The sequence below is a fragment of the Ammospiza caudacuta genome, chromosome 1 (genome assembly GCF_027887145.1).
Source record: "Ammospiza caudacuta isolate bAmmCau1 chromosome 1, bAmmCau1.pri, whole genome shotgun sequence".
Taxonomy (NCBI): Eukaryota; Metazoa; Chordata; class Aves; order Passeriformes; family Passerellidae; genus Ammospiza; species Ammospiza caudacuta.
Window position 1 is genome coordinate 131,834,396 of NC_080593.1, and position 23,379 is coordinate 131,857,774.

At 34.7% G+C, this 23,379-nt stretch overlaps 1 protein-coding gene across 1 annotated transcript in view; it reads right to left on the reverse strand.

The window, feature by feature from the left end:
• Positions 1-23,379, reverse strand: part of VPS13B (vacuolar protein sorting 13 homolog B) — a 429,435-nt gene that overhangs the window by 359,613 nt on the left and 46,443 nt on the right. Inside the window, exons 5-14 of the mRNA XM_058820123.1 lie at positions 21,334-21,501; positions 19,999-20,180; positions 18,101-18,275; positions 13,050-13,315; positions 10,330-10,425; positions 9,866-9,988; positions 7,652-7,789; positions 6,183-6,270; positions 1,075-1,266; positions 326-495 (exon numbers count right to left, since the gene is read on the reverse strand). Of these exons, the coding sequence (XP_058676106.1) occupies positions 326-495; positions 1,075-1,266; positions 6,183-6,270; positions 7,652-7,789; positions 9,866-9,988; positions 10,330-10,425; positions 13,050-13,315; positions 18,101-18,275; positions 19,999-20,180; positions 21,334-21,501 (1,598 nt within the window). The remainder of the gene's footprint in view (positions 1-325; positions 496-1,074; positions 1,267-6,182; positions 6,271-7,651; positions 7,790-9,865; positions 9,989-10,329; positions 10,426-13,049; positions 13,316-18,100; positions 18,276-19,998; positions 20,181-21,333; positions 21,502-23,379) is intronic.

A 23,379-nucleotide genomic window follows, 5' to 3' on the forward strand; every position in this document is an offset into this window, starting at 1 on the left:
AAAGACTTCATACTTTACCAAGTTAATGAAGACCCACAGAACAGGTACTCACTCTTCTGATCATAAGAGCTACTGCTTTTTCATTTGTTTGATGCTTTAAAATCTTTTCCATTTGAAAGTATTTTGCCCACCCATACATAACACCTTCAATTTCCAAGTCTAACTAGTCAGACTCCCATTTTTGGTATCTGAAGGCTCACAGGCACCAAACTAATCCAGAACTCAGTGATACATCCAGCACATGGAATAACAGGCCAGTAAGAAAATTTATATGAAATAGCACATGCTGATATAAAACACTGAATCCTTATCTGTGCATACATACCTTCTCACCCATGATTATGGGCAGCAAGTGGTCTAGTAAATTGAATTCTGCCACAGGGATTATAATGGTACACTTAAGAACAGTGAACGTTGTAAGTCTAGTGGGAATGTATTCCTCCAGTGATGCCACTTCTTCTGAGCTTGGCATAGTTCTACTTCCATCTGTAATATCTACAATAAATGGAGATTACATATGTTTCACTAAAATATATAAAATATGCCCTACAGCTGATGTTTCAGAAATGCCTAAGGACTAGCAAAAAATGCCAAGCTTACCCTCTGCCCCTTTGCAGTTAATAATGTTATTCCACACTGTTTCTACCTAAAGCTAAATGCAATACTAACTGGATTTTCCTTTCTTGAAATCTGTATTGTTCTGAGAAATTCATCTTAACAGTCTACCATAACTTATTTCCATGCATTTTCATCCTATATAACTATTATTTTGAACTAATAAATACCAGTAGGAATACTTTCTTCTCTAAGATTCCAAAATTAAGCTAGAGTAGAAAATGAAGTAAGCTATTCTTACTCAACACGAGGCTTATGATTAAAACAAATGGCGTTCAAAGCATCTGAAATTATCTCAGAAGTACATCCAGCACTGACGGGGATATTGTGAATAATTTACCTTTATTTTACATTTTCCTCTTCAGACTCGAAAAAACTATTTGAAAGCTGCACCTTTAGAAGCACTAAAAGTAGTGTGGTATAATTCTGTACTTTTGTGTATATGCAATAGGAGCAAACCTGGCTTAGTTCTGCTGTATGGTTCATACTCATGTTCCAGAGCACAAACGATCATTTTCATGATGCGGTGCACAGCGCTGCTATCCAGTCGAAGATTGAGTGGACCCACAATCAGGCTTTTTGTAGACATCTCCTGAACATTTCCAAAATCTTCACTCTTTACTGAAGAAAGGTCTTGCTGATTCCCAGAAACTACAACAAGTTTTATAAAAGTTACACACAATAACATATAATAACATATTTTATCAGCTACTTCTGTTTCAAATCCTGTGATCAGACTTAATAAATACACAGAAAAATATAACTATGAAAATATAACATACAAAAATACAATCACTGATTTAACAGGTTTTAACAAAATTATTTCTGGTAAATGCAGAGCAAACAGGACAAATTTCTGCCTTGCCTCCAAGCAAAGTAAAACTTATTAACTCTTCCATAAACTTTGTATTTCTCAAATTTGGGACTCCTTGGAGGTGTCTAAATTTCTATGGCAGCTTAAACTCACATGTCAATAACAGCCACAGTGTTCAAAACTTTGTACAGCTTGTCACAAAGTTACGTATCCCCAATAATCAAGGAAAAGATGTGCTGCAGAGACATGACAGATTTGGGCCCTCGAAAGGTTAGCTGCCATGACAAGACTGGAAGAAGCAGCCTAAAAATGAAGATAAACCCTTCCATCCATTCACATTTACCACCACTCACTGACATATGGACAACAAGAAAGAAAAATTCTTTAATCATTATGCCTCAGACTGTTTTTTTTTAAAGCCAACAGAGATAACAGAATAGTTTAGTAGAGTAATAAGACAGACCAAAATCACACATTCAGCGTATACAGGCTACCCATCAGCTACCAGTGAGTACAGGCTACTCATCTAGTCAGACCAACAGCATGACTGTTTCTCTAAACATACTTCATGGAAATTCTTCAGTTAAATCATGCAGATTTCAGAAGCTCAAGCTTTCCTATCACACATGACTTGTAAAACTATGGTCCTATCCCTCTAACACTTTTAGCTTGCTGAACTTCACTCTGATTTTTTTCCTAAGATCATCACTTTGACAATGTTTTCATTGCTTTGACAGAAGCACTAAACATTAAATATCTTGCTGACCATAACACAACTGAACACTGACAAAATAAGCATCAAGACTAAATGGTTCTGAGACTACAGAAGGACAGCGGAGCTGGTGACAGGCCTGGAGCACAATACGTCTGAGGAACTGAGGGCAGTGGGGTTGTTTAGCCTGGAGAAAAGGAGCTGAGGGAAGACCCTACTGCTCACTAGATGTACCTGGAAGGAGGGTGTAGCAAGGGCAAGAGGTCAGTCTCTTCTCCCAAGTAAGAAGCTACAGGATGAGAGGTCTCAAGTTGTACCAGGGGAGGTTTAGATTGGATATTGGGAAAAATATCACTGAAATTGGCTACAGGCACTGGCACAACCTGTCAAGGTAAGCATTGTAACCACAATCCCTGGAAGTAATCAAAAAATGTATTAATATGGCACTTGGGGACACAGTTTAGTGATGAACATGGCAGTGCTGGGTTAAAAGTTGGACTCAATAACTTAAATAGTTCTTTTCCAACCTTAACAATTCTATGATTTCTGGTTGCCCAAGAGGAACCCAGTCATTCACCCTTTGGTCTCTCTCCTTTACTGTACTCTTTTAACTGCACTCATTCAAAACAGTCCTTACATAGAGGGAAGCAGAGCTTGGTGGAAATGGAAGCAAGCATAGGGGTTTTTTTCCTTCATGTTTAAATCATACTCCATAAAACACTGTTGCTTCTAAGCAGTGGTGAGGATAAAGGTCCTCAAATAAACTGAGACTGCGCTGAATTGGATGCACAGCTGGCATAATGTTCTGCAGACCTTTACAGGCTTATGCACTCAGCAGAAGAATTAGCTTTATTCTTAAAAGCCTAACAGAAGTTGACGGTGAGAGCATTTATAGCCTCTGCTTCACTTGGTTTGTTGTTTTTCTGAGAAGAAAGAGAACAATAAAAGAAAGATAAAAGGACAGAAGGATACTTCCTTATAAAACCTACTCAAATCTTCAGCTGGAACTGAATTACAATCTTTTGAATGAATCCTGAAAGAGATTTGTTTGAAACCCAGCATACTCGCTTCTGCATTTATTTTATAGGCAGTTAACACAAATACTTTTATCCTTCCAATTCTACACAGTATTCAGTTCAGATGAACACTACCAAAGAGTGCAAAAAACCATACCATCATATGAAAATAATAAGGCCAAAAACAATAAGGCCAGAAGTAGTAACAGCCTGCCTTTTCAAAGAGGAAGAATCAGACTTGCTTGTATATATTGTATGTATATAAATAATATATCTAAGTGACAAAATTCATACAAACCACTTTTTGGAACGGTTCCAGTTAATTCCACCCAAATGCAAACAGAAAAGGCAGAAAACCTATTGGTTCTACAGAAGTAGGTAATCTTGAAACTTCATGGATGCATAAAGAAAACCAATTTTCAACCACTGAGTTTTCAAGCTCCTTGTAAATTGTATGTCTAATTCTAATCAACCAAAAATATCAAAATGAGTGCTGCATAATAAAGTTGCCAGCACAGTAGAGGGGTACACATTAGAAACAAAAGGTAACTTCAACAGCACACTCTGCTAGCTCTGTAGGTCATGCAAATCAGTGATCAAGGAACTGACAGGCTACATAATGTTTCAGAGAAATTGTTTTGCACTGAAAGCAAAAAACCAGAAAAATAAAGGCAGGGAAAGACAGACAAAATGTCTAAATAAGACTACTGTGCATGACTATCTTGCTTTCATTCAAAATACTGAAACTGATTAATGCACTTCTGTAAATGACAGATGAAACTCCTGAGGGTTAATGTTAGCCAGGAGGCACTTGTGGTTTAATCAGTAATCCTATGCTTCAGGAAAGGTTAAAGGTGCAAAGAATGTGTCAAACCAAAATTGCCTTGACAGATAAAAATCTTACAATCACAGTAACTGCCTCCTATAACTTAAGTTTGGTTCGTTTTTTTTTATGGTATGTGGGGTGCAGTAATGGTAACTAAAAACAGTTACACTGAAATAAGAAATAGTAAAATGCAAACTTCCATATAAAAAAAACACATTAAAAATGCAGTAAATTTAGATTGTTTTCAAAATCTTAATGTATTTATACCTTCATCTTAAATAAATATTTTGCACCTATTTGTTTACATTCTATATAACAACTCTGCATTTAACTCACAATATGGAAAAATTAGCTAGAAAATAACTAGCAGAAAGCATCACATCTGCTTTTCTGAGGGACAAAAACATTTTAAAATTTAAGATTTTAAGTTCTTGACTCTCGAAAAACAACAACCGTTTAAACAATGTAAAAATTAATTATTCTATTATTTTACGCAGCCGGGTTCCTGAAATCAAGGGAACAACACTGAAATAAAAGCACACAGTAAGACTTGATAGAAAGCCAAGCTACATTTTGTGAGGTGTTTTCCTGGTGACTGATGGAGAAAATAGAAGCCAAGGCTACAAGAAACCATCCTGATAGGGAAAAAAAGAGAAGCTAAGGAGGGAAAAATGTAGTCAGAAAATACAACAGTCTGACACTGAGGAAAATAAAAAAGCATTTCTGAGTTCAGTAAATTCTGAAAAGCATTAGTTAAAAGTCAGGAAGAGATATGATCATAACATTCCTTATGCATTCAGAGAAACAAGAAAAAATACTCCACAAAATCAATTTTTCTTAATAATGCACATAGTCTGTGCATATTTAAATTTCTACACTAAGATTCAAAAGGAGATAAGGCTTACCCGAGGTTTTCAACTTCTCTACATAGGAGTTCAGTGTGCAATTGAACACTTAAATTGTTATTAAAACCAGAAGACGTCTGCAGTATATGTTTGACTTCACTGTAAATTTTCAGAGTTTCACACCACTCTCATGGTACAGAGGAAAGCCTCAGAGTCAGGAAAGAACTGTTAAATTTCCTGGTGTCTGCCTCTACTGCTGAGGGCAACAGCACCATTTACTTATTTTTGTAAATGTTTCATGATGCAACTAAAAGGAAACTGGAAGTTTCTTTCCTACTCCTTTCAGACTTGATGTCCACCACGTCAAGAAAAACAAAGCCAAACATAAGGAGTTGTGAATTCTCTCACACAGAAATAGAAACACAAAACACAAAAAACCCCCCAGATGAGTTGGACTGTGTAGTAAGGACAGATAAATGTTCAGCCACAAAATAGCAAGAAGTTCCCAACAGATATCCAGAGAAATAGTATTCACAATAATAAATACACAGATGGGCAAGAAAGTAATATTAATTTGACAATAAAACTGCAGAACAGCAGCTGTAAATGACAGTGTTCTGAGGAGTGAGGGGGAAATTATATCACGATCAGTGATAAGAATATCTGTGAAAAAATAGAAACGTATTACTTGCTGATAGATTAACTCCTTTGTCCCAGCTTTTGTGACACTCACAGAAGTAGACATATTTACTTCATTAAATCCACTTCTCAGATTTAGAAAAGAATGTATTGGAATCACAAAGAACTATTTAGAATTATCCTATATCTTTGTGCACAGAGTTTAGAGTAGTATTTGCTCATCAAGTTGTTTGGATACGTATATTAAAAGATAATTCTTCACACTTTCTTGCATCCTTGCATTTTTCTTCGTAGAAGAAAAACAATAGCCCTTTTCATCTTCTGTGCTAAGTATATGATCAATCTCATTCTTCAACCAGGGTTTCTCAAAATATTTTTAATGTGCAAAGTCAATAATAATAACTTTTTTTAAAAAGACATCATATTGTATGAATTCCACCACTGCTACAAAATACTTAACTTTCAGTTCAGCAACTATAAAAAATACCATTTTGATTACTTATGCAAGAAAAGAAAAAGAAAAAAAGCATACCAACAACCAACAGCTAACCAAAACAACTAACCTCTGAAAGACATCAATGAAGATGAAAGCATTTTAATTATGATCCTGATGGTAAATCTAAGGTAAGTTAGAGGACAGTTGGTCAAGGACCATTTAGGCATGAAAAGTCTTTGTTTTTATTATTTATCAGGGTAAACAAAGGAAAAAAGGTACCTTTGCCACCGGTGCTTTCCATTGTATACAAGTAATCCATGTAGAAAGCCCCAAACCTCTGCATTCCAGCTATCTCTGTGTATGTCTCCTACCAACAAAGCAAAGCAAACAAAGAAAATGTTGTATAAGGAAAGAAACTTGAGATTCCCAACTGATAGATTGTTACTAGAGAGATATATTCATGTTTGGATTTGTGCATCAACACAGGGAAAGGCTTATCAAAGCAAAGGACAGAGGTTATCACAAGAATTCACCTTTCTGATAGGTAATGTAACTTCCATTTGAGGCCACACAAATGCACATCCATAATTCCTGTGGACATGCTGACCAATTCATCAATTACATCGAGTCAATTAGTACCTTTAATGAAGTAACTATTCTTCATTTGACCTCTTGCATGCAACACATCAACCTAATTAAATACGCTGAAAACTTCAGCTCGTTCAATTTGGCTTTGCTATTCAAGGAATATTGTAGTTTTATCTTTCAACAGTAGGAAACTTATCAAGACTTTATGCCAACATTGGGATTCATACATAATATAATACATCACACAGCAAATCTGCTTCCAATCTTGCCAAAAACTGGGCAAATTGTGAAAGCATTGAAGACAGACCAAGGATAGAATAAAGCTTAAAACACACTATGGGAAAAGATTGACTATAAGTACTTGTGATTTTACTAAACTCATTTTTTCACGTGATTATTCAGTATTACACTTCATCAATATTACTAAAAAGGTGAAAATAGTTAAATTTAAATTTAAAGGAAATTGGATACATTCCAAAATTGTAAATGGCTTACCTGTACAACAAACAGCACAGACCTCCACCAATGAACACAACCAGAAAGGACCACCTTGGTCATTGCAACCAATCTTTAATAATGGCAGACAACCAGGGAATAAAGCTTTACTGCACAATTTACAACAATAGAGACTAGAGGTGACTGAAAATTTGTCTCCACAAAAGGGAGAACTAGCAAAATTTTCTCTAAGTAGACCAATATAGAACACAAGCAATAAAATTAATACTGTCCAAATCTGACAGTACTTATTAGTTTGAAGACCATAGACTACTTACTGTTTGGGTTTAAAACACGTGCTGGTAAAGCTTGACTTTTGCTAGTATTCTCCACATGTCTCTTTTCCTCTTAAAATGTTCTGTGGTTACTGCTTTTGGAAACTATGACATTAATTCAGTTTTTGGGGCAGGAGGGGAGTTTGAGGTTTCTTTTGGACATGTTTTTTCAGTTTGGCTCTTTTTTTGGCTTGGTTTTTGTGGGTGTCTGTTTTTTGACACAAACAGATTTACTTGGTTTTTTTTTGGCCAGCTGAAAAGTAAGATTCAGTTAAATGTGTAAAAGTAAAGAGAATTCAGTCCTCTAATAGTACACAGATCTAAATAATTAGAAGAAATCCATTAGAGAACATTGGAAATTTTTTTATAAGAAAAATGTAATCCTCTGACCTTATGATGAGCTGCATCCAGTATAAATTCTGCACGAATACTATTATTTTCTGGACTTCTGTAATCAAATAGTGAATTGGTAAGGTATGTCATTCCTTTCACACTCAGATTTTCTCCACAATTAAAGAAGCATGCCTCCTTCATGAGGCAGCAGAAAGTGAAGCAAGAAAAGAAAAGAAAAAAAAAAATCAGTCAAGTTAACAGAGTAGTTCAATTCTGTCATAACACAAATAAGACACACACAGATTAGTAATCTTCAATAGCATGTTTCATCCTGAATGAAGATGAAACAATGAAATTAATTTCATTCATATAACACAAGTTCCTGTCTACTCCTTCCCCATTTTCAAATGAATAAAAATTGCCTGAACCAATGAATATGATACAACTGATGATATAGAACATAATAGCAGCATTTTAACAGCAAATAACCTTAGATCCTCATCACTCCAAATCTTGCCCCAATCCTCTTCTGTATACAAACTTGTCACTGCACACTCTATTTCTGGCTGCCCAATCCTTTCAGATGCTGTACTCATTATCTTCAAGGCAATCAGTTATTTCCATGCATGACCTCATTGCTACATTATCATTCTTTATTCATCTAGATTTTAACATGCCTCCTCCCAGACTTCTACCCTTCTGAAATCAATACAACTTTCCTAACAAGAGTTATTAATCCAAAAAAGTTTTTTAGGAGATTTATTTTTGTTCCAACTATCTATTCTCAATCACAGGCAGAGCCAGAACCTTTATGAAAGGACCAATCCCACAACCACAGCAGTACACAGACAACAGGCAAGTAGAATCATCACCACTGTCATTAAGCAGGTACTTTCCTAAATTCCTGGACTAGAAAGTGGCAGAAAAATGAGTAAGAATAAAACCCCAAATGTTCCTTATTAACTAACTTAAAGGAAATTATCTCCATTGGTCAGAACATGGGGCTAATAATGCCACAGCTGTGGGTTCAATCCCTGTATGGGATATTCACTAAAGAGTTGGACTTGATGTTTTTTCTGGGTTCATTCCAAAAGAGACAATTTTATGATTCTGTGAAATTCTTTTGCTCACCCACTCACCTCAGTCTAAAAAATCAATTCTCTCAAGATTTTATACCTGACAATCTCAGTTGCTACAGGCAAGGTGGCTGTCCACCCTCACATCCCCAGTCACATCCCCCCTTGTCCTTAACAAGGCCAGCATAGCATTTTACAGCTGGCTCATCCTTGCCTCCCCAGCCTCTCCTTCTGGAAAAGCCTCTGTGTATCCATAACAGCACACCAGTCATACAGTGTGTCCCACTGCATCCCTAAAATCCCAATAATGTCATACTCAGCAGCCATATCATGCTATTTTCTTGTTTTCTGCTCTGCACACACTAACACCTGAGATGGGTGTCAAGCCATGATGCACTCAAATCTATCATAATATCACAATTTCCCAGATTAGGAGATATTTGACATAAATACAGGCACTTATTTTCTTCCATATTCCTTATTTTCCTTTTTAGAATACTTTACAAGATATCACAGAGGACTAACATCAAGTTAACAGGTCTCTTCTTGTCTATATTATTTGTTTTTATTTAAACATAGATAATAGTTGCTGTTCTCCAATACTTTAGGGCATTACCCTATCTACAAATCACCTAAAAATCATCATTATTGAATTCAGAATTTCATGCAACACTTCATTAAATAATTTTAAAGTAGCTCATAATGATACCTGATTTTTTCTTAAACAATTGAAGATTTGCATCTGTTTAAAATACAAGAATTAATACTGTCTAACTCATTCACTTCATACTGCTCTCAATCTTACTGAAAAGTGAGGTAAGACACTCATTCAGTATTTGTGCCACCTTTATTATCTTCACCATACAGTGTTCCCATTTTTTCCCTTCCAATCTTTGATTGATTTAAGTACTTTCAAAGACTTTCAATTATATTTTAATTTTTTATACAAAATTACAAAGGCAACAATGGGTTACTGTCCAAAAAGATTTTTAAAAAGTCTTATATTCTGCCTCTTCTCAATCTGAGATATTTGTCTTTTCAACTCTAACGAATAGACACTGAGCTCTGTATCACAGTAATCTCCAAAAATCACAGCTGGTAATAGCAGTCTTTTCCATTTTTGCAATCAGATATTTTAATAAAGGATAACAAAATTGCTTACTGGGCAAATCAACTGTTATTTCAACATACTCACTTCATCACTTCTATTCATATTCTCTTCAAAGTCTTTAATTCCCATAATTCCTTTAAGGCACATAGCTTGGCAACCAACAAAACCTATTTGGCAATCAAAAAAAAGTTCACCTTTCATAAGGACCTAGTGATGAAAAAGAATAAAGTGATAAATTTTTAAGCCTTCTATTCCACAAGAAATAGAGAAGATGGACGAAAATGAAGCAAAATATGCTTAGTTTATATAATTAGAGTTTCAATAAATAGCAATCACACCGGCCACCAGAAAGGAAGGTATCACTATAGTGTTCAACCACTACAACACAGAAGTTTAGAGAGTTAATATCTATGTGATTATTACAACAAACACATATAATATGACAGCATATGAAAAATCGGCAGATAAATAATTTAAAAATACTTTACCGGCAACTTCTTGGTAATGACTTTAAATGGATCAAAAAAGCCTTGTCAATGTAAAATTACCTCAACTGTTGTTCCTTCTTGTTCCCAGCATATGACTTCTTTGGATTTTACTTTCTGAGGGCTGTAATAACTACTTTCAGCTTGCATTTCAGTGAGCTACAGAAGAACAGGATAAACACCTTATAAAAGTCAATATTAGTATTCAATGACAGTATGGTCATTAATACACAGAACTGATAAAGACAAAGTAAACTATGGGCAAAAATACATTAACTGTCAGAAAACAGGTGCAATTAAACAGCTGTAGCACATTATCCATATCCAGAACGTCTCATGTTCAACTTTGGTTTGAAATATGCTACAACAGAATGCTTTAAATCCACTACGGTATTTTCAGTTTGCTTATCGAAAGAGAAACTGTGTGAAAAGATGAAACAGATATAAATACCAAATAAGCTTATAAACTCCTGTAAAAATCCATTAATATTTGATTTATTTTCCCCAGAAAATAATTAAACATCATTATAGTATTGCAGACACATTTTGATTATAACCATACACATTTTTGTTTCATGTCATGCCAATCAAGAGCAACATGCATTTATATTTCTTGCATGATTTTGATATAAAAATTCAAAATGGGAAAACATGCACAGGTTAAAAAGCACATAACATAGAGCCAAGAAAAACAAGTAAAAAGATGCACTCTATATTGAATATATTACATTTGGCACAAAAAAAACTCAAGTTAGTTTATGGTGAACAGTTTAAATACTTCAAACTGTAATTTTTTGAAACGAATATCTACACACTCTCTTTGTTTTCAAGACTGGATACAAACGGATGGTGTTTCAATTTAAAATTGTGTAATCTGAATGTCCAAGAAAATTGGATGAAAAAAGTCACTGATCACCCTTCACCTGTGTGCAATTATTGCGGAGGAAAAGCAATTAATTGATTAAAAGAACTCAGAAATTACAAGAATAGTTTTCACCATTATTAGAAAACGGTACATTTAATTTGGCATGATTTTAGCTGGAATGATATCAACTATTCAAAATGTTAATGCAGAAACTTGACCTTATTTTTTAACCAAAATATGAACCACAAATTAATTCCATACACTCTTTGCATGCAAGCAGAACAATGAATTCTGTTTTCCTCCTGTCACCATATTAGCATCATACATCACTTCACATTTCAAATCTCTAAAATGCAAAATGTTACATTTTGAGTAGTTTTTAATCACTTCCTAATATAAAATGCGTGAATTTGCAAATGAAGCATTAGGAAAACCCTCTCTAGCAAAACACATGTTCAAAGAATCAGCTCATATTATTTTTAATGAGTTTTCTTGCATGAGGAACAAGAGCACAAAATTACTACTGTACGACAGTGTAAAAGAAGATGCTGAGCCATGATAAATGAAAAATTTGGACTTTAGTGGCTTGTTCATGTTTCAAGTGGTGTCCCAGGAATATAATTAATTATATTCCCAGGAATATAATTAATGTTTCAAGCGGTGTCCCAGGAATATAATTAATGGAGGGAACAAAATTATAATATTTATTTTTAGCCTCTTTTAATGCAAGCTGAAGCAGACTGACACAAAAGAACACAACTGAACACTTGAATGCTGTTGATATCTTCAAATTTTTCAACCAAATTTTTCAGGAGGCTGAAGGCTTAAAACATCAACATCCCCACAGAATATCTACAGCTTCCAAAGTCACTTGTCTCACCCTTTCAGGCAGTTTCTGAGCAGCTAAATGCCCTTCTACACCACCAAACAAAAACAGCTAAATTTGGCATAAAGCCCCATAAAACATTCTTGTGCACAGATGTCAAGCCAAACAGGCAGAAAAGGGACAGGGAGCTCCTGATGGTACTGGGTATAATCAGGCACATAATTTTTGTATGAGAGTTACAAAAGTCTTGCAGTTAATCTGAAAGGCTCAAAGTCATAAAAATCATGCTAAATTACTCTGTGGCAAAGTTCTGACCTTGATTTAATACATGCTTAATTGTAAAGCCAAGAGCCACTTGGTGTAGTCATGCACATAGAATTGCTTGCAAATAGCTTGAAACATTGCAAGTATTCTGCTAATTCAATACTTTAATTTCTAATTTCTGTCAATACATCTCAATATCTTAGTCAGACTCTCCATATTCCCTTCTGCAAGCTTACAAAATATTAGAAGGCCAGCAACAATTTCCAGCTGTGCTTAGAGCTTATATTAAATATTTCTCTACATATACTGTTTATAGCTCAGCCTATATGTACTATTTATCTTCTTTTCCTTCAATAAAATTTCGACCTATGGAAAATTAATTCAGCATTATCAAGTTAAAATGGTATTTTCACATACAATAGTCCAAAAAAGGAATAGTCTCTAAAAATTCCTCCAATCCTAGCTCTAAATTAGAAGGGCTTTTATAAAGAAATATGTATTTGTAATGGAATTCTGCAGTGAACATTCACAGAATGCCTTCAGGCTTTTTCCCATCAAAAAATATTAATCTAAGTAAATTAAGTGGTTTCTTTTGAACATGATGAAGTTCACACTCAAATTCTAAGCTCAAATAACAAAAACTACTCACATTGCCATTATCAGTCCAGTACAATTCAAGAGGAATTTTTAGCATTCACATTTCTTGTTATTCATTAACTAAATACTCCCCTCATAATACCAACAATATTTGTCTTGAATCAAACAGTATTTGAATGCTCAGGAAATCTTTATGCACTTCCTCAATAAGTGACACAGAGAAATATTTACCTTAAAAGTCACTGTTGCCTTTGTGCAGTAAAAGCCAACTGAAATAATAGGATCCTTGAGGGACTGAGACTTCTGCTGTTCTGCTGTTCCATCACCAATTCCACCAGAATCATTCTCTTCATCATCATAACTCACAATAGCAGGAACAAAAGACCAAGCCCAAGAAACCCATCCTTGTTGCTGGTCATCATCTTGATGGAAGTAAGGATCTTGACCAATGTACTGTGTAGGATATTGCATTACTGAGCTTGCTTCATCTTCTGTGCCTTTTAAAACAAAAACCAAGCTAAATTTCAGATAAACCATACTTAAAAATTCATTTATTAAATTCAAATTTAAGGTATGTGAAATTTATCTTGGACTGTATTCCACACAGCATTCACTGATACTTGGCTTATAATCATAGGAAGTCAGTACAAATTTTAAATTACTGAATATGAGTTTTTTCAAGCACTTCTTTGATTCATTAACATTTTTCTCCAAAAAATATTAAGGGTCTTGGCCATAGTTTTAGTATCATACATCTGCAGCGAGACTAGAATTTGCCATCTACACCACAAGTCCTCAAGACTGCTTTCATTAAAGACTTCCTAAAGCTGTAAAATTAAATCTGACTAAATAATGATATTATGATCTTATAGTTTCCAATTTTAAAATTAAATTCAAAAGTACTTCAAATTAATCTGTGCTACTACATAACTAACTACAAGTTAATCTATGCTCAAGAAAGCTGGTACCCATCTGTGAGTCAAAAGTCAAAATGTTGGTCACCTGTGAAAATCAGCAGAGATTGCATGCAGAACAAAGTAAGAACTTCCCCAAAGATTCAAGTCTAAGACTCATTATCTAAACAGGTAGGTAATGTACTGCATGTACAAATAGCTTTTATCTGGTTTCATCACCACTCTTGTGGGACTCATGAGGGCTATTAAATACTTCAGAATTACTGTAGGTAGTACTGGATGCAGTACTGTTCCTGAAGGTGAACATTATGTTCAATGAATCATTTAACTGAGAACAGAAATAGCCATATTCCAATTCTATTCATGTATTTTCAATCTCAGAGATCCCATTTTTACAAGTTTCAGACCTTTTATTGCTTAGTTTAACTGCTCTTTAGCCTTCTACTCTTTTTATACTTGCATAACTGAGGAAAGAATAATAAAAAACACTCCTGAGAATTCTCTGCACTTGCTTAAGAGGCAAGGGTATCTCCTCCCACAAAGGCAGTGCAAGCTCCCTTTCTACTCCCTTCATACAAGTCTCAAGGAGCAGATTTAAATTCAGAAACAAATCTTGAAACACAGCAAATACAGAAGAGGTGCACATAAAATCCTGGAAAAAGCCAAGAGGAAGAACTGTCAGCTGTAGAAGGAAAAAAAAACTGACACTGATCATGACTCAAGTAGTTTAGTACAGACTGCTGTTGGCAAGCACAAAAGAAATGGTGGAAGGCCTGGCAACAACTGAAAAAAAGGTGGAGCTGTAGAACCTGGGTCATGTATAACATTTGGTCTACCTGGCCATAAATTTCAACCATCATTTAGCATACCCCTTTTTGAAATACACGGAGAGAACAGTAAAATATGCCAAGTAATAGTTTGGATTATAATGTTTTTTAATATTTTGGAAAACATTAAAATAAGCACCATTTTACCCTAGCTCCTCTACCTATATACTGTGAGACAGAAAATTGCAAGAGGAATATATATATATTTTCTATCACTAAATTAAAGCTACTACAGCCCCTATACAATCACCAAACTTAAGAAAATATGCACATCAGCCTGATAAACAACACACAACATCCTCTAAACACTACAAATATAAATACATTGTAAATTCATTTATAACAAGGAATATGTGAAGGAGAGCGTGTATGTGGGAAACATGAATCACAGTCTCTTTGCTTTGAACTAACTACACTAACCACTTCATTGCCTGAAAATATATTGGATAATGAAACATAGTGACAAAACCCCTGTTTTACTTACATGAGTTTGTTAAAGGACAAAATGTTACCCTGCATCAGGTTTCTAAAGTCATTTTTTTCTAGCCATTCATAGTTCACACTGGAAGTCTTGCCCCATAATGCAGGAGAGTGATTCCAGTTAAGAAATACATTTTATATATATTACACAAGTACAGTGTGACTGCATCTCACTGCTTGCATGCTCAAATCAAGTCTGACCTTCAGAAATTTACTTTCTCTTAAAGGATTTGAGATATTTATCTGTAATAGGAATCTGGAAACTGGTTTCTCTCAACATCAATCTGGAATTAACATAGTAGAAAATTACTCTCTTGGTATTTATTTATTTATTTCTCTGTCTATATATTTTTAGCCAGCTATGGGTGATCCAGCCTAGCCTATGGCTACATGAATACAAGTGCTGGCACTAGAGGAAGAAGGAAGGAATGCATCCCTGCTGGCAATAGCATGAATTTTCATCTCATTGAATCAGCCATGAAACTGTATGAGTGAAGCTTAGTACATGCTTCAAGGACAGAGATGTAGATGTTCATTCTTGTGTCACTAAATAATGTATACATTAAAATTCATGTTCTTATGCACAATTTGTCTGCTACAAACCCAAGAAGCTACTACAAACTCACAACTAAGACACTGGAAACAAGCATAAATGGCACGACCATTTTAGCTTGTGTGTGGCAAAATATTTTGCAGTAAAGATACAAATGGGCTTCTAAAACTGCCTCTACATCTCTGCCTTGGCCATCCAACAATTGCCATCTGTCTTGTGTTCTGAAGGAGATAGCTCTGTCAAATACATATGATCATATAATTAAGTACAACAATAATGTTAGAGCACAGCACAGTTGAACAAAAGCTGTGTAGGCAATTACAGATTTCTTTTGCAATCTTATCCCCGACCCTTCTGAAACATCTTGTGCATAACAGTGCAGAGTTACATTATATTATTTCTTTTTGAGATGGCTGTCTTATGAAAAGCTAGGAAGTCAAACTGACAGTTGTTCAAAAGAATGCAAATGGGACTGACCAACAGCAATTGCAATTCAATGATCCTGAAGGCACTCATTAATACAAAGATGACAAGATGGACTGCCAAAGATTTTACACATATTTGGATGTAAGAACTTCAAATTTAATTCTAGATGCAAAAGTAACTGTGTACTTGTAGGAAGATGCCTTTTAACATTAATCGTTGCTTAAATTATATTTGTATCACCACATCTTCACACCTTAACCAAAAGAAGCTGAGTAAAACCCACATAGCTCTGCTGACTTCTGTCCTCTTCCACAGTTAAAGCTTCCTTCCACTTTTCTCATCCCAGTTACTCTGTCTCCAATCCTTATATTTTTTTCACCTGAAAGTCATTGCTTACCCATCCTAGCAGTTCTCACATTGACTCATATGATTTCTCTCTTCTTTCTGTGTCTTTCCTGTATTCAAATAGCCCTAGTTGCCTTACTGACTCCAGGAATGCAGGCACAAAATTCAAGCAACGCTAAATACATTGTCATTCTCCATGGCATAAACACTTAGCCAAATTTGGGGAAAACTTCATTCTAACAAAAGAAAGATATTCCATGATACAGAGACAACCCTCTGTCTGAAAGCAGGGGCAATGCAGTGCTTCAGAGAAAACTTCCTGACACTTTGTCCTGTAAATAGTACAAATCATTGGTTAGATACAGAAAGTTACTAAAATACACACTGATGATTTTTCTAAAACTTGTATGCTTTTAAAGTCTCAGCAGAATATTAAGCCAATATTTGCAGAATATTAATTCCTTCTAATCATGTATTTTGTGTAATGAACTCATGTTTGCAATGCAGAGTTTCTAGTGCAGAAAACCCATCTTCAGAGACAATAAGAGAGAACTATTTACAGATATCTTATTTGTTTTCTCATTTTTACACAGCAGTAACATGACAGAGGATTCTACATCTGAAATAAGAGTGAAACAGTTATCTGTGCCAAACAACAGTGAAGGCCATATTCGGAAAAAAATTTCCACTGCTGTCATTTACCCATCATGCACCTATTTCTCTGAAACCAGAGAAGACAGCAACGACAGCAACACAGAATTTTTTAAAAAATTACAGTCTCCTAATGCAAATTAAAATGGTATATTTCTTCAACAGAACATAATTAATTTATTAGTTTATGCATAGCTTTAAACTGCTGTAATATTATAAATTTAAGCCTAGCTTAAGAGAGCTATGTCACCTTCAAATGAAATTCCAAGAATTGTCTAGGTGAGGTAAATTTCTCTTCCTATTTCCCCAATTCAAAAGATTCAAATGCAACCTTGGAAAGATAACCACAACTTTTGTCTTGAGGCAATTTAAATTAAAATACAAATCTCTAAATAAATTCAGAGAATTGCAGAATAAGCTGGGTTGGAAGGGACCCACAAGGACCAACTCCAGGCCCTGCACAGAATCACCCCAAGAGTCACCCCATGTGCCTGAGAAGCAGCAGATGGGAAGCAATCACACAAAGATGAAGAACATTCACCCCTCATGAGTGCAATGCTCCTGAAAAGATCCTGTTGCACTAAGTTACCACAAAAGATCACACAGAAGAAGGAACACATGTTATATGAAAATAAAAAGTTGAGACCAGACAAGATAAAAGGACAGAACTATGGGAAACAGAACAAAGTAATACTTCCTTGCTTAGGACAAGTTCTGATACATCTACTCTCAATGACCATTTTCAAAGAAATTAAGAAGCACACCTTGGCTTTTCTCTTATTTAGCTCAAGTGTGGCTGCTGCCAGTTTCAGACTTGCTTATGGAAAGGTGCTTTAATGCATGATATACTGACAGACAAATCCGAAGTACCCTACAGTGTCACAACTCTCAAAATGGTCTTCTTAGATCATATTTAACCTCAGTTAATTAAGACCATCAGAATTATAGAACAAATAATTAAGCATGTGAAAGCACTGCATCCTCAAGATACTCAGCAAGAACTAGACTTGGATATTTCCATTTGCAAAAAAGCAAAGAAATGAATGTTTTTAACATTTCTTCTTACAAATGAAAAACTGTACTCACCTGTGATATTTCCCAACATATCTTTAGTGTGGCAAATCAACTCTTCACTTTCCCCGTCTTTGAAGTTGCCTATTTCTCCGTAATACAGAGCAATCCCCAGCTGCATTATACGTATAAACATAGGAAGCTGCTGATCAGAAATTGAAAGTTTCAAACTTTCAACTAATGTGTGAATCTGTAACATGAAAAGAGAACAAAAACAAATAATACAAAGCTCTGACATCAGTTTTAAAGCCTAGTTTTAAACCATATACAACTCTGTATTCATTTGGTATGGGCATTTTATTTCCAAAAATGAGATGTGCAATACAACAGAAGGCAAAGGGCTGCAAACAAAGCCTACCAAAAACATTCACTTGGGTTGCCACACGAGAGATCTTCAGCTGAAAAATTAAGTGTAACATGTTTTACACACACAAATATTTATGTATTTGTTTTTGAAAGTTATTCCTGAAGAACTTTCTCAAATCTAAGTGATGTTAGAGTATTTAATAAATGCTCTTACAATGCTCTAATTTTATTTTCATTATAGAGTTTCTTTAAAATCTCTGCATGCTCTAGATAACCTAGATATCTAGATAGTATATCTAGATAAACTCTAGATATACTGGTTTTAAAATACAAGGTCCTTCATTTTGACTCTTTCCTACTCCAAACACTGTTCCAAATGGCCAAGTAATGGAGGGAAGAATTGATTCCAACTGCAGTGCAGAAAACTGGCTCCTCTGAATATTCCATTTCAAACATGCAGTTAAGGCATCTTTCACTAAATGAAAGAAAGCTTTGCAAAGACTAAAATTAATGGCATGAAAACTTATCCTTCTTTTAAAATTTTAGCTGTTAAACAGCTAAATACTTCAAAATATTTTGAATATGTGATCATTCTGTAACATCAAAGTCAAACAAGATAAGAAAGGTACCTTTCATTAAGTAAGAGCTGCATAAAATTATTGTACCAAAACTACCATCCAACATTAGACATATTTTCAACTCCAGGTCCAGTTTCTACATGCTGCAGGTGAAAATAATGGAAATTAAAAGTAACTACGTATCAGTGTTGGCCTTAATACAATCCAATTCAAAAACCATGTAAAATTACTTTGGAGCTCGGCTGGCTTTTGTCCTGAGCTGGAAAAACCACTGTCCTTCAGCAACCAACCCTTCAGGGTGCTGAAGCTACAGTAATACCATTTGCAGCAGAGGCTTTTAAAAGGATTTTAGCATCCTCAGATTAAATTTAATTTCATAAATGAAGTTGTTATGTTTACTAATAGCAGTTCTTTTTGCTTCAGCCCTACGAAAAAAAAAAAAACTATTTCCAATCATTGGCTAAATATTTTAGGCAGTCGCTAAAAACTGCATCCTTATGACCCACAGATAATAATACTAATACTAATATTAATGCTACTACTCATAATAATAATAACATTGTGCCACTGCTCACTAGGAGCTGAGTTTGGCTTGCTAATCCATCTCACGTGGTACACTACAGAGTGTCAATCCACTGATGCTTCACATTATTCATAAGAGGTGGAGCTATATTTGAAACAATAACTTAAGGCAAAAAAAATCCTTTCCATCTCATTGCAGACACCCTAAAGTATACCACCGAGGGTTTTTTAACAGATTATCTGCAGACTTTCTTTCCCCCCTTACAATTATGGGGTTTTTTTAAACACCAGGAAAAAATGAAAATATTAGAGAACATAACTTACTTACTTAGGTGCTGTTTCTGCACATAAACTAACTGCATCATATGAACAAAATACAATTTAAAAATTCCTTTAGCAAAACACAACAGCATAAGCTTTTCATTTTACTTAAAATTTTAAAGGATATTTTGAAAAGCCTCAAAACTTCATAAGGGAGTAGCAAAAATAATTATTTTGGATACCTACTTTAATAATTGATGGCATTTTGGAGTTGAGGTTATCGTAAGTAAAATGCAGACGAGTCCTGAAGGAACACTTGTACAGCAGAGGTTCCTGGTAAAATTCAATTTTACCACTAGCATTTCTCTTATCAAGACATACTGTGCAGTCAGAAAAGTTGATCATCTTCCTCAGTACCAGATCAGTGGCTTTTAAAAGAAGCGTATAGGTTAAAAAAGTATATTACATACAAGAAGTAAGTTGTGCATACAGGTTCTTAACTAGAAGAAAGCAATGCAAGACAGCTTTTTAGTCATTATTTAAATCAAAGTACTTGTTTGTGTGACTGAAGAGAAGCAAAGTACTTGCTTATGTGACTGAAGAGGATCATTTGCTGTTATGCTGAATGCACAGGACATGAGGACAAATTAGTTACACCCAATAAAAATTTTCACCCTGTCTGCTATAACTTGCCTCTTTTTATAAAAGAGTACTGTTTCATGTGGAAGCATACGATTACTATGATTCTCATTATTCCCACAGAAATAGTTTTGCATATTATCCCCCAAAGCTTTCTTTTGAACCTTCCAAAAGAAACAAAAGCTTTTGTAGTGATCTTAACACGAAATATAATTTGTGATTTTGTCATATTAGTTTGTAATTATTTTAGCCAGAACAAAAAAAAAATAGGTTCAGGAAAACATTAATTGAATTCAACACTCTACCTGAAACCTTCTGTGTGATCTTAGCACAGTTACTGTGCCCCAGTTCCACCTCTAGCCAATATCAGTAACAGCACCCAGACTTACAGGTGAGTGCTGGTAATTCAAGGACTGAAACATTCAGACATTGAACACCAAGATAAAGAGTCAGAAGTTGGGGGCTTTCTTCCCCTGAAAATGTGAAGTGAAATGAATCATGCCTTGCAACTGGTATGCTGTGCTCACTACTGCAAGCACCTCTGACTGCCTCTCTTGCCAGCCTGTTCAGGGTTAGAAGACCATCACAAACAAGTGCAATGGAATGCCTTAATGTGCTACTGCCTACTCACAAAACTTGCCTAAGCACTCAGTGCCAGCAGCAAGCACTAATTAAAATACCATGGCAAGCGTGAACAGAGGACAAGACACCTTGTATGATCATCTGTGATCATACAAGGATGTAGTATCAATCAGTCTATAATATTACAGTTGGCTCATCAGAATTAAGGTAAGAACAAGAGAAAAAACTGACTGGAAATCAAAACAGACATAAATTGTCCTACTTCTGATAAAAAAAAGCCATTTTTATGAGACAATAATTTGTGTAGGAATTTAAGAGTGCCTCCACAGTGGTAAGTAAAACCAAAAAATATCAACTCACCAGAGATGTCCATAAATGCTCGATCCCAAAACTCATCCACTGTATAGCATTCTGCAGAAGTGATATTGACTGAGAGAACAATATCATCCTCCACATATTTTAAGATGAGATTGTTGATCACAATGTTGACATTATTTACAACACGCCTAATCAAACTCTGAACATAACCTATAAATTAAAACAAATTCTTGGCAAAGATAAGGAAGACATGATAAACTCATTTATTTAGTAAAAAAATCATTATTTCAATACATTTACTATTCTTAACTTGCACTCTTTTAAAGAATCAAAATTTAAACAAACTATGTATTATTTTTACCCAAAAATTAACACGACTTAAAACTCTTTAACACTCTGTGTAGTTGTTAAGTCAATCAGCATCCTAGAAATGCAAGATACCATAAAAAAAGTTCTTAAAAACTATGAATACAATAGAGCACACAAAACTAATTAACTTTAAAACTAATTAAGAAAACATAACACTATGGATTACTGTAGACAAAGAATTTTAACAATTACTTGAGAGATATTTAGAAATAGGTTTGGAAAAGTGAATACCAGCTGCTAGGTTACTTTTCAAGTGTGCATATATTATGCCGAGGTGCTCCCACAGTTTTTTTATAAGTTAACTAAGTATTAACACATCTGGAACTTTCTCATTCTAAAACTTAATATATCCACATCTTGTTCAGTAAGACCCCTCTGAGGTCTTACTGAAACCAATTTCTGTCAACAACCAAATAGTAAGCAGCTGCACTGAAGCCTGCTGGGAACAAATCCATTTACATATTTTTAGATGTAATGTTATTGAAAAAATATCTCACCTGGGAATTCACAGTATGTGGCAAACATTAATATTTTTAACAATATCATAAAGAAATTAAATACTACCCATATTCCTGTCTTTCATGCATACTGAAGCTATCTGTGGACCCAACTCACTTGTGCTAGAAAAAAACAAGCCTTAGAATTTCTCTGTTTTGAAATTTATCACATTACACACATCTAAAAATACATTTCATAGACACTATCAAGTTCCAGTTTGGTGACTATGCTTAAAAAAGCTAGCTAATGAGAGAGGCCTAAACCCACAGGCTTCAAGAGCAGTTTTCTGAAACCTGCATTAAATAAAATTGTTGACACAAGGGAGTTTTAATTCAAATTAAGAATTAAAATAAACATCAAAGTATTGTCAGTTAACTAGGAAAATACTTACGTTGCTACTTCCATTCTACTCTGCTTTTTCTAGGTATTCATCTTTTTCACACTCATATATAATTCTTCACTTTAGGGTATGTGGAAAATTTTACCATTACATAAGTGATTTTCTTGAGTTCCACAACTAAAAATTTGCCCAGCTGACATAGAACATTTTTTGGTTTTTCAGGATTCAAAGTCCTCAATGACCAGAAAGAGGAAATCCAGAAATACAGTCAAATTCAATGTTTTCAGAGCTTAGTACTGTCAGATTTCTAACATAATCTGAATTGGCTTTTTCTGCATATCAATCTAAAACTACTGAAAAATATGTGGAATAACCTGTTTTTAAGGATTTTCTCACTGACTCCTTCAAACAATGACATTTTTAGTTTATATGAACTCAGAAAGCCAGATTTATTACTTCAGTAATTAAGGGGCATAAGAGACCCATATTCATCACTAGAGTGATGTAAACCAACCTGTACATAAGTAGAAAGCAGCACAAGGCATTTAGCTCCTTTTCCTAATTTCAGTATAGAAATATTTTTGCAGACTATTTAACTAGCAATTATAAAATTATAGCCAGTTATTTAAATATGATTTTAAAGCAAGCTACTAATTTCATTGAAAAAAGTGCAGCTGTCTCTCCACAGGTCCAAAGTTTCTTCAGTATTTTGCTGTCAAGGGTCTTTCAGGAAAAGAGCAGCACCATTTTCATCTGTATGTCTTTTTGGCTGAATGCATTAAGAGAGGAAGCACAGTCCTATCTTCCCAAAAAAAAAAACCAGGGGTCATGGATTTGCTAAAAACTACAAAACTGCCTATGGAGATATTTCTAGCCAGTGG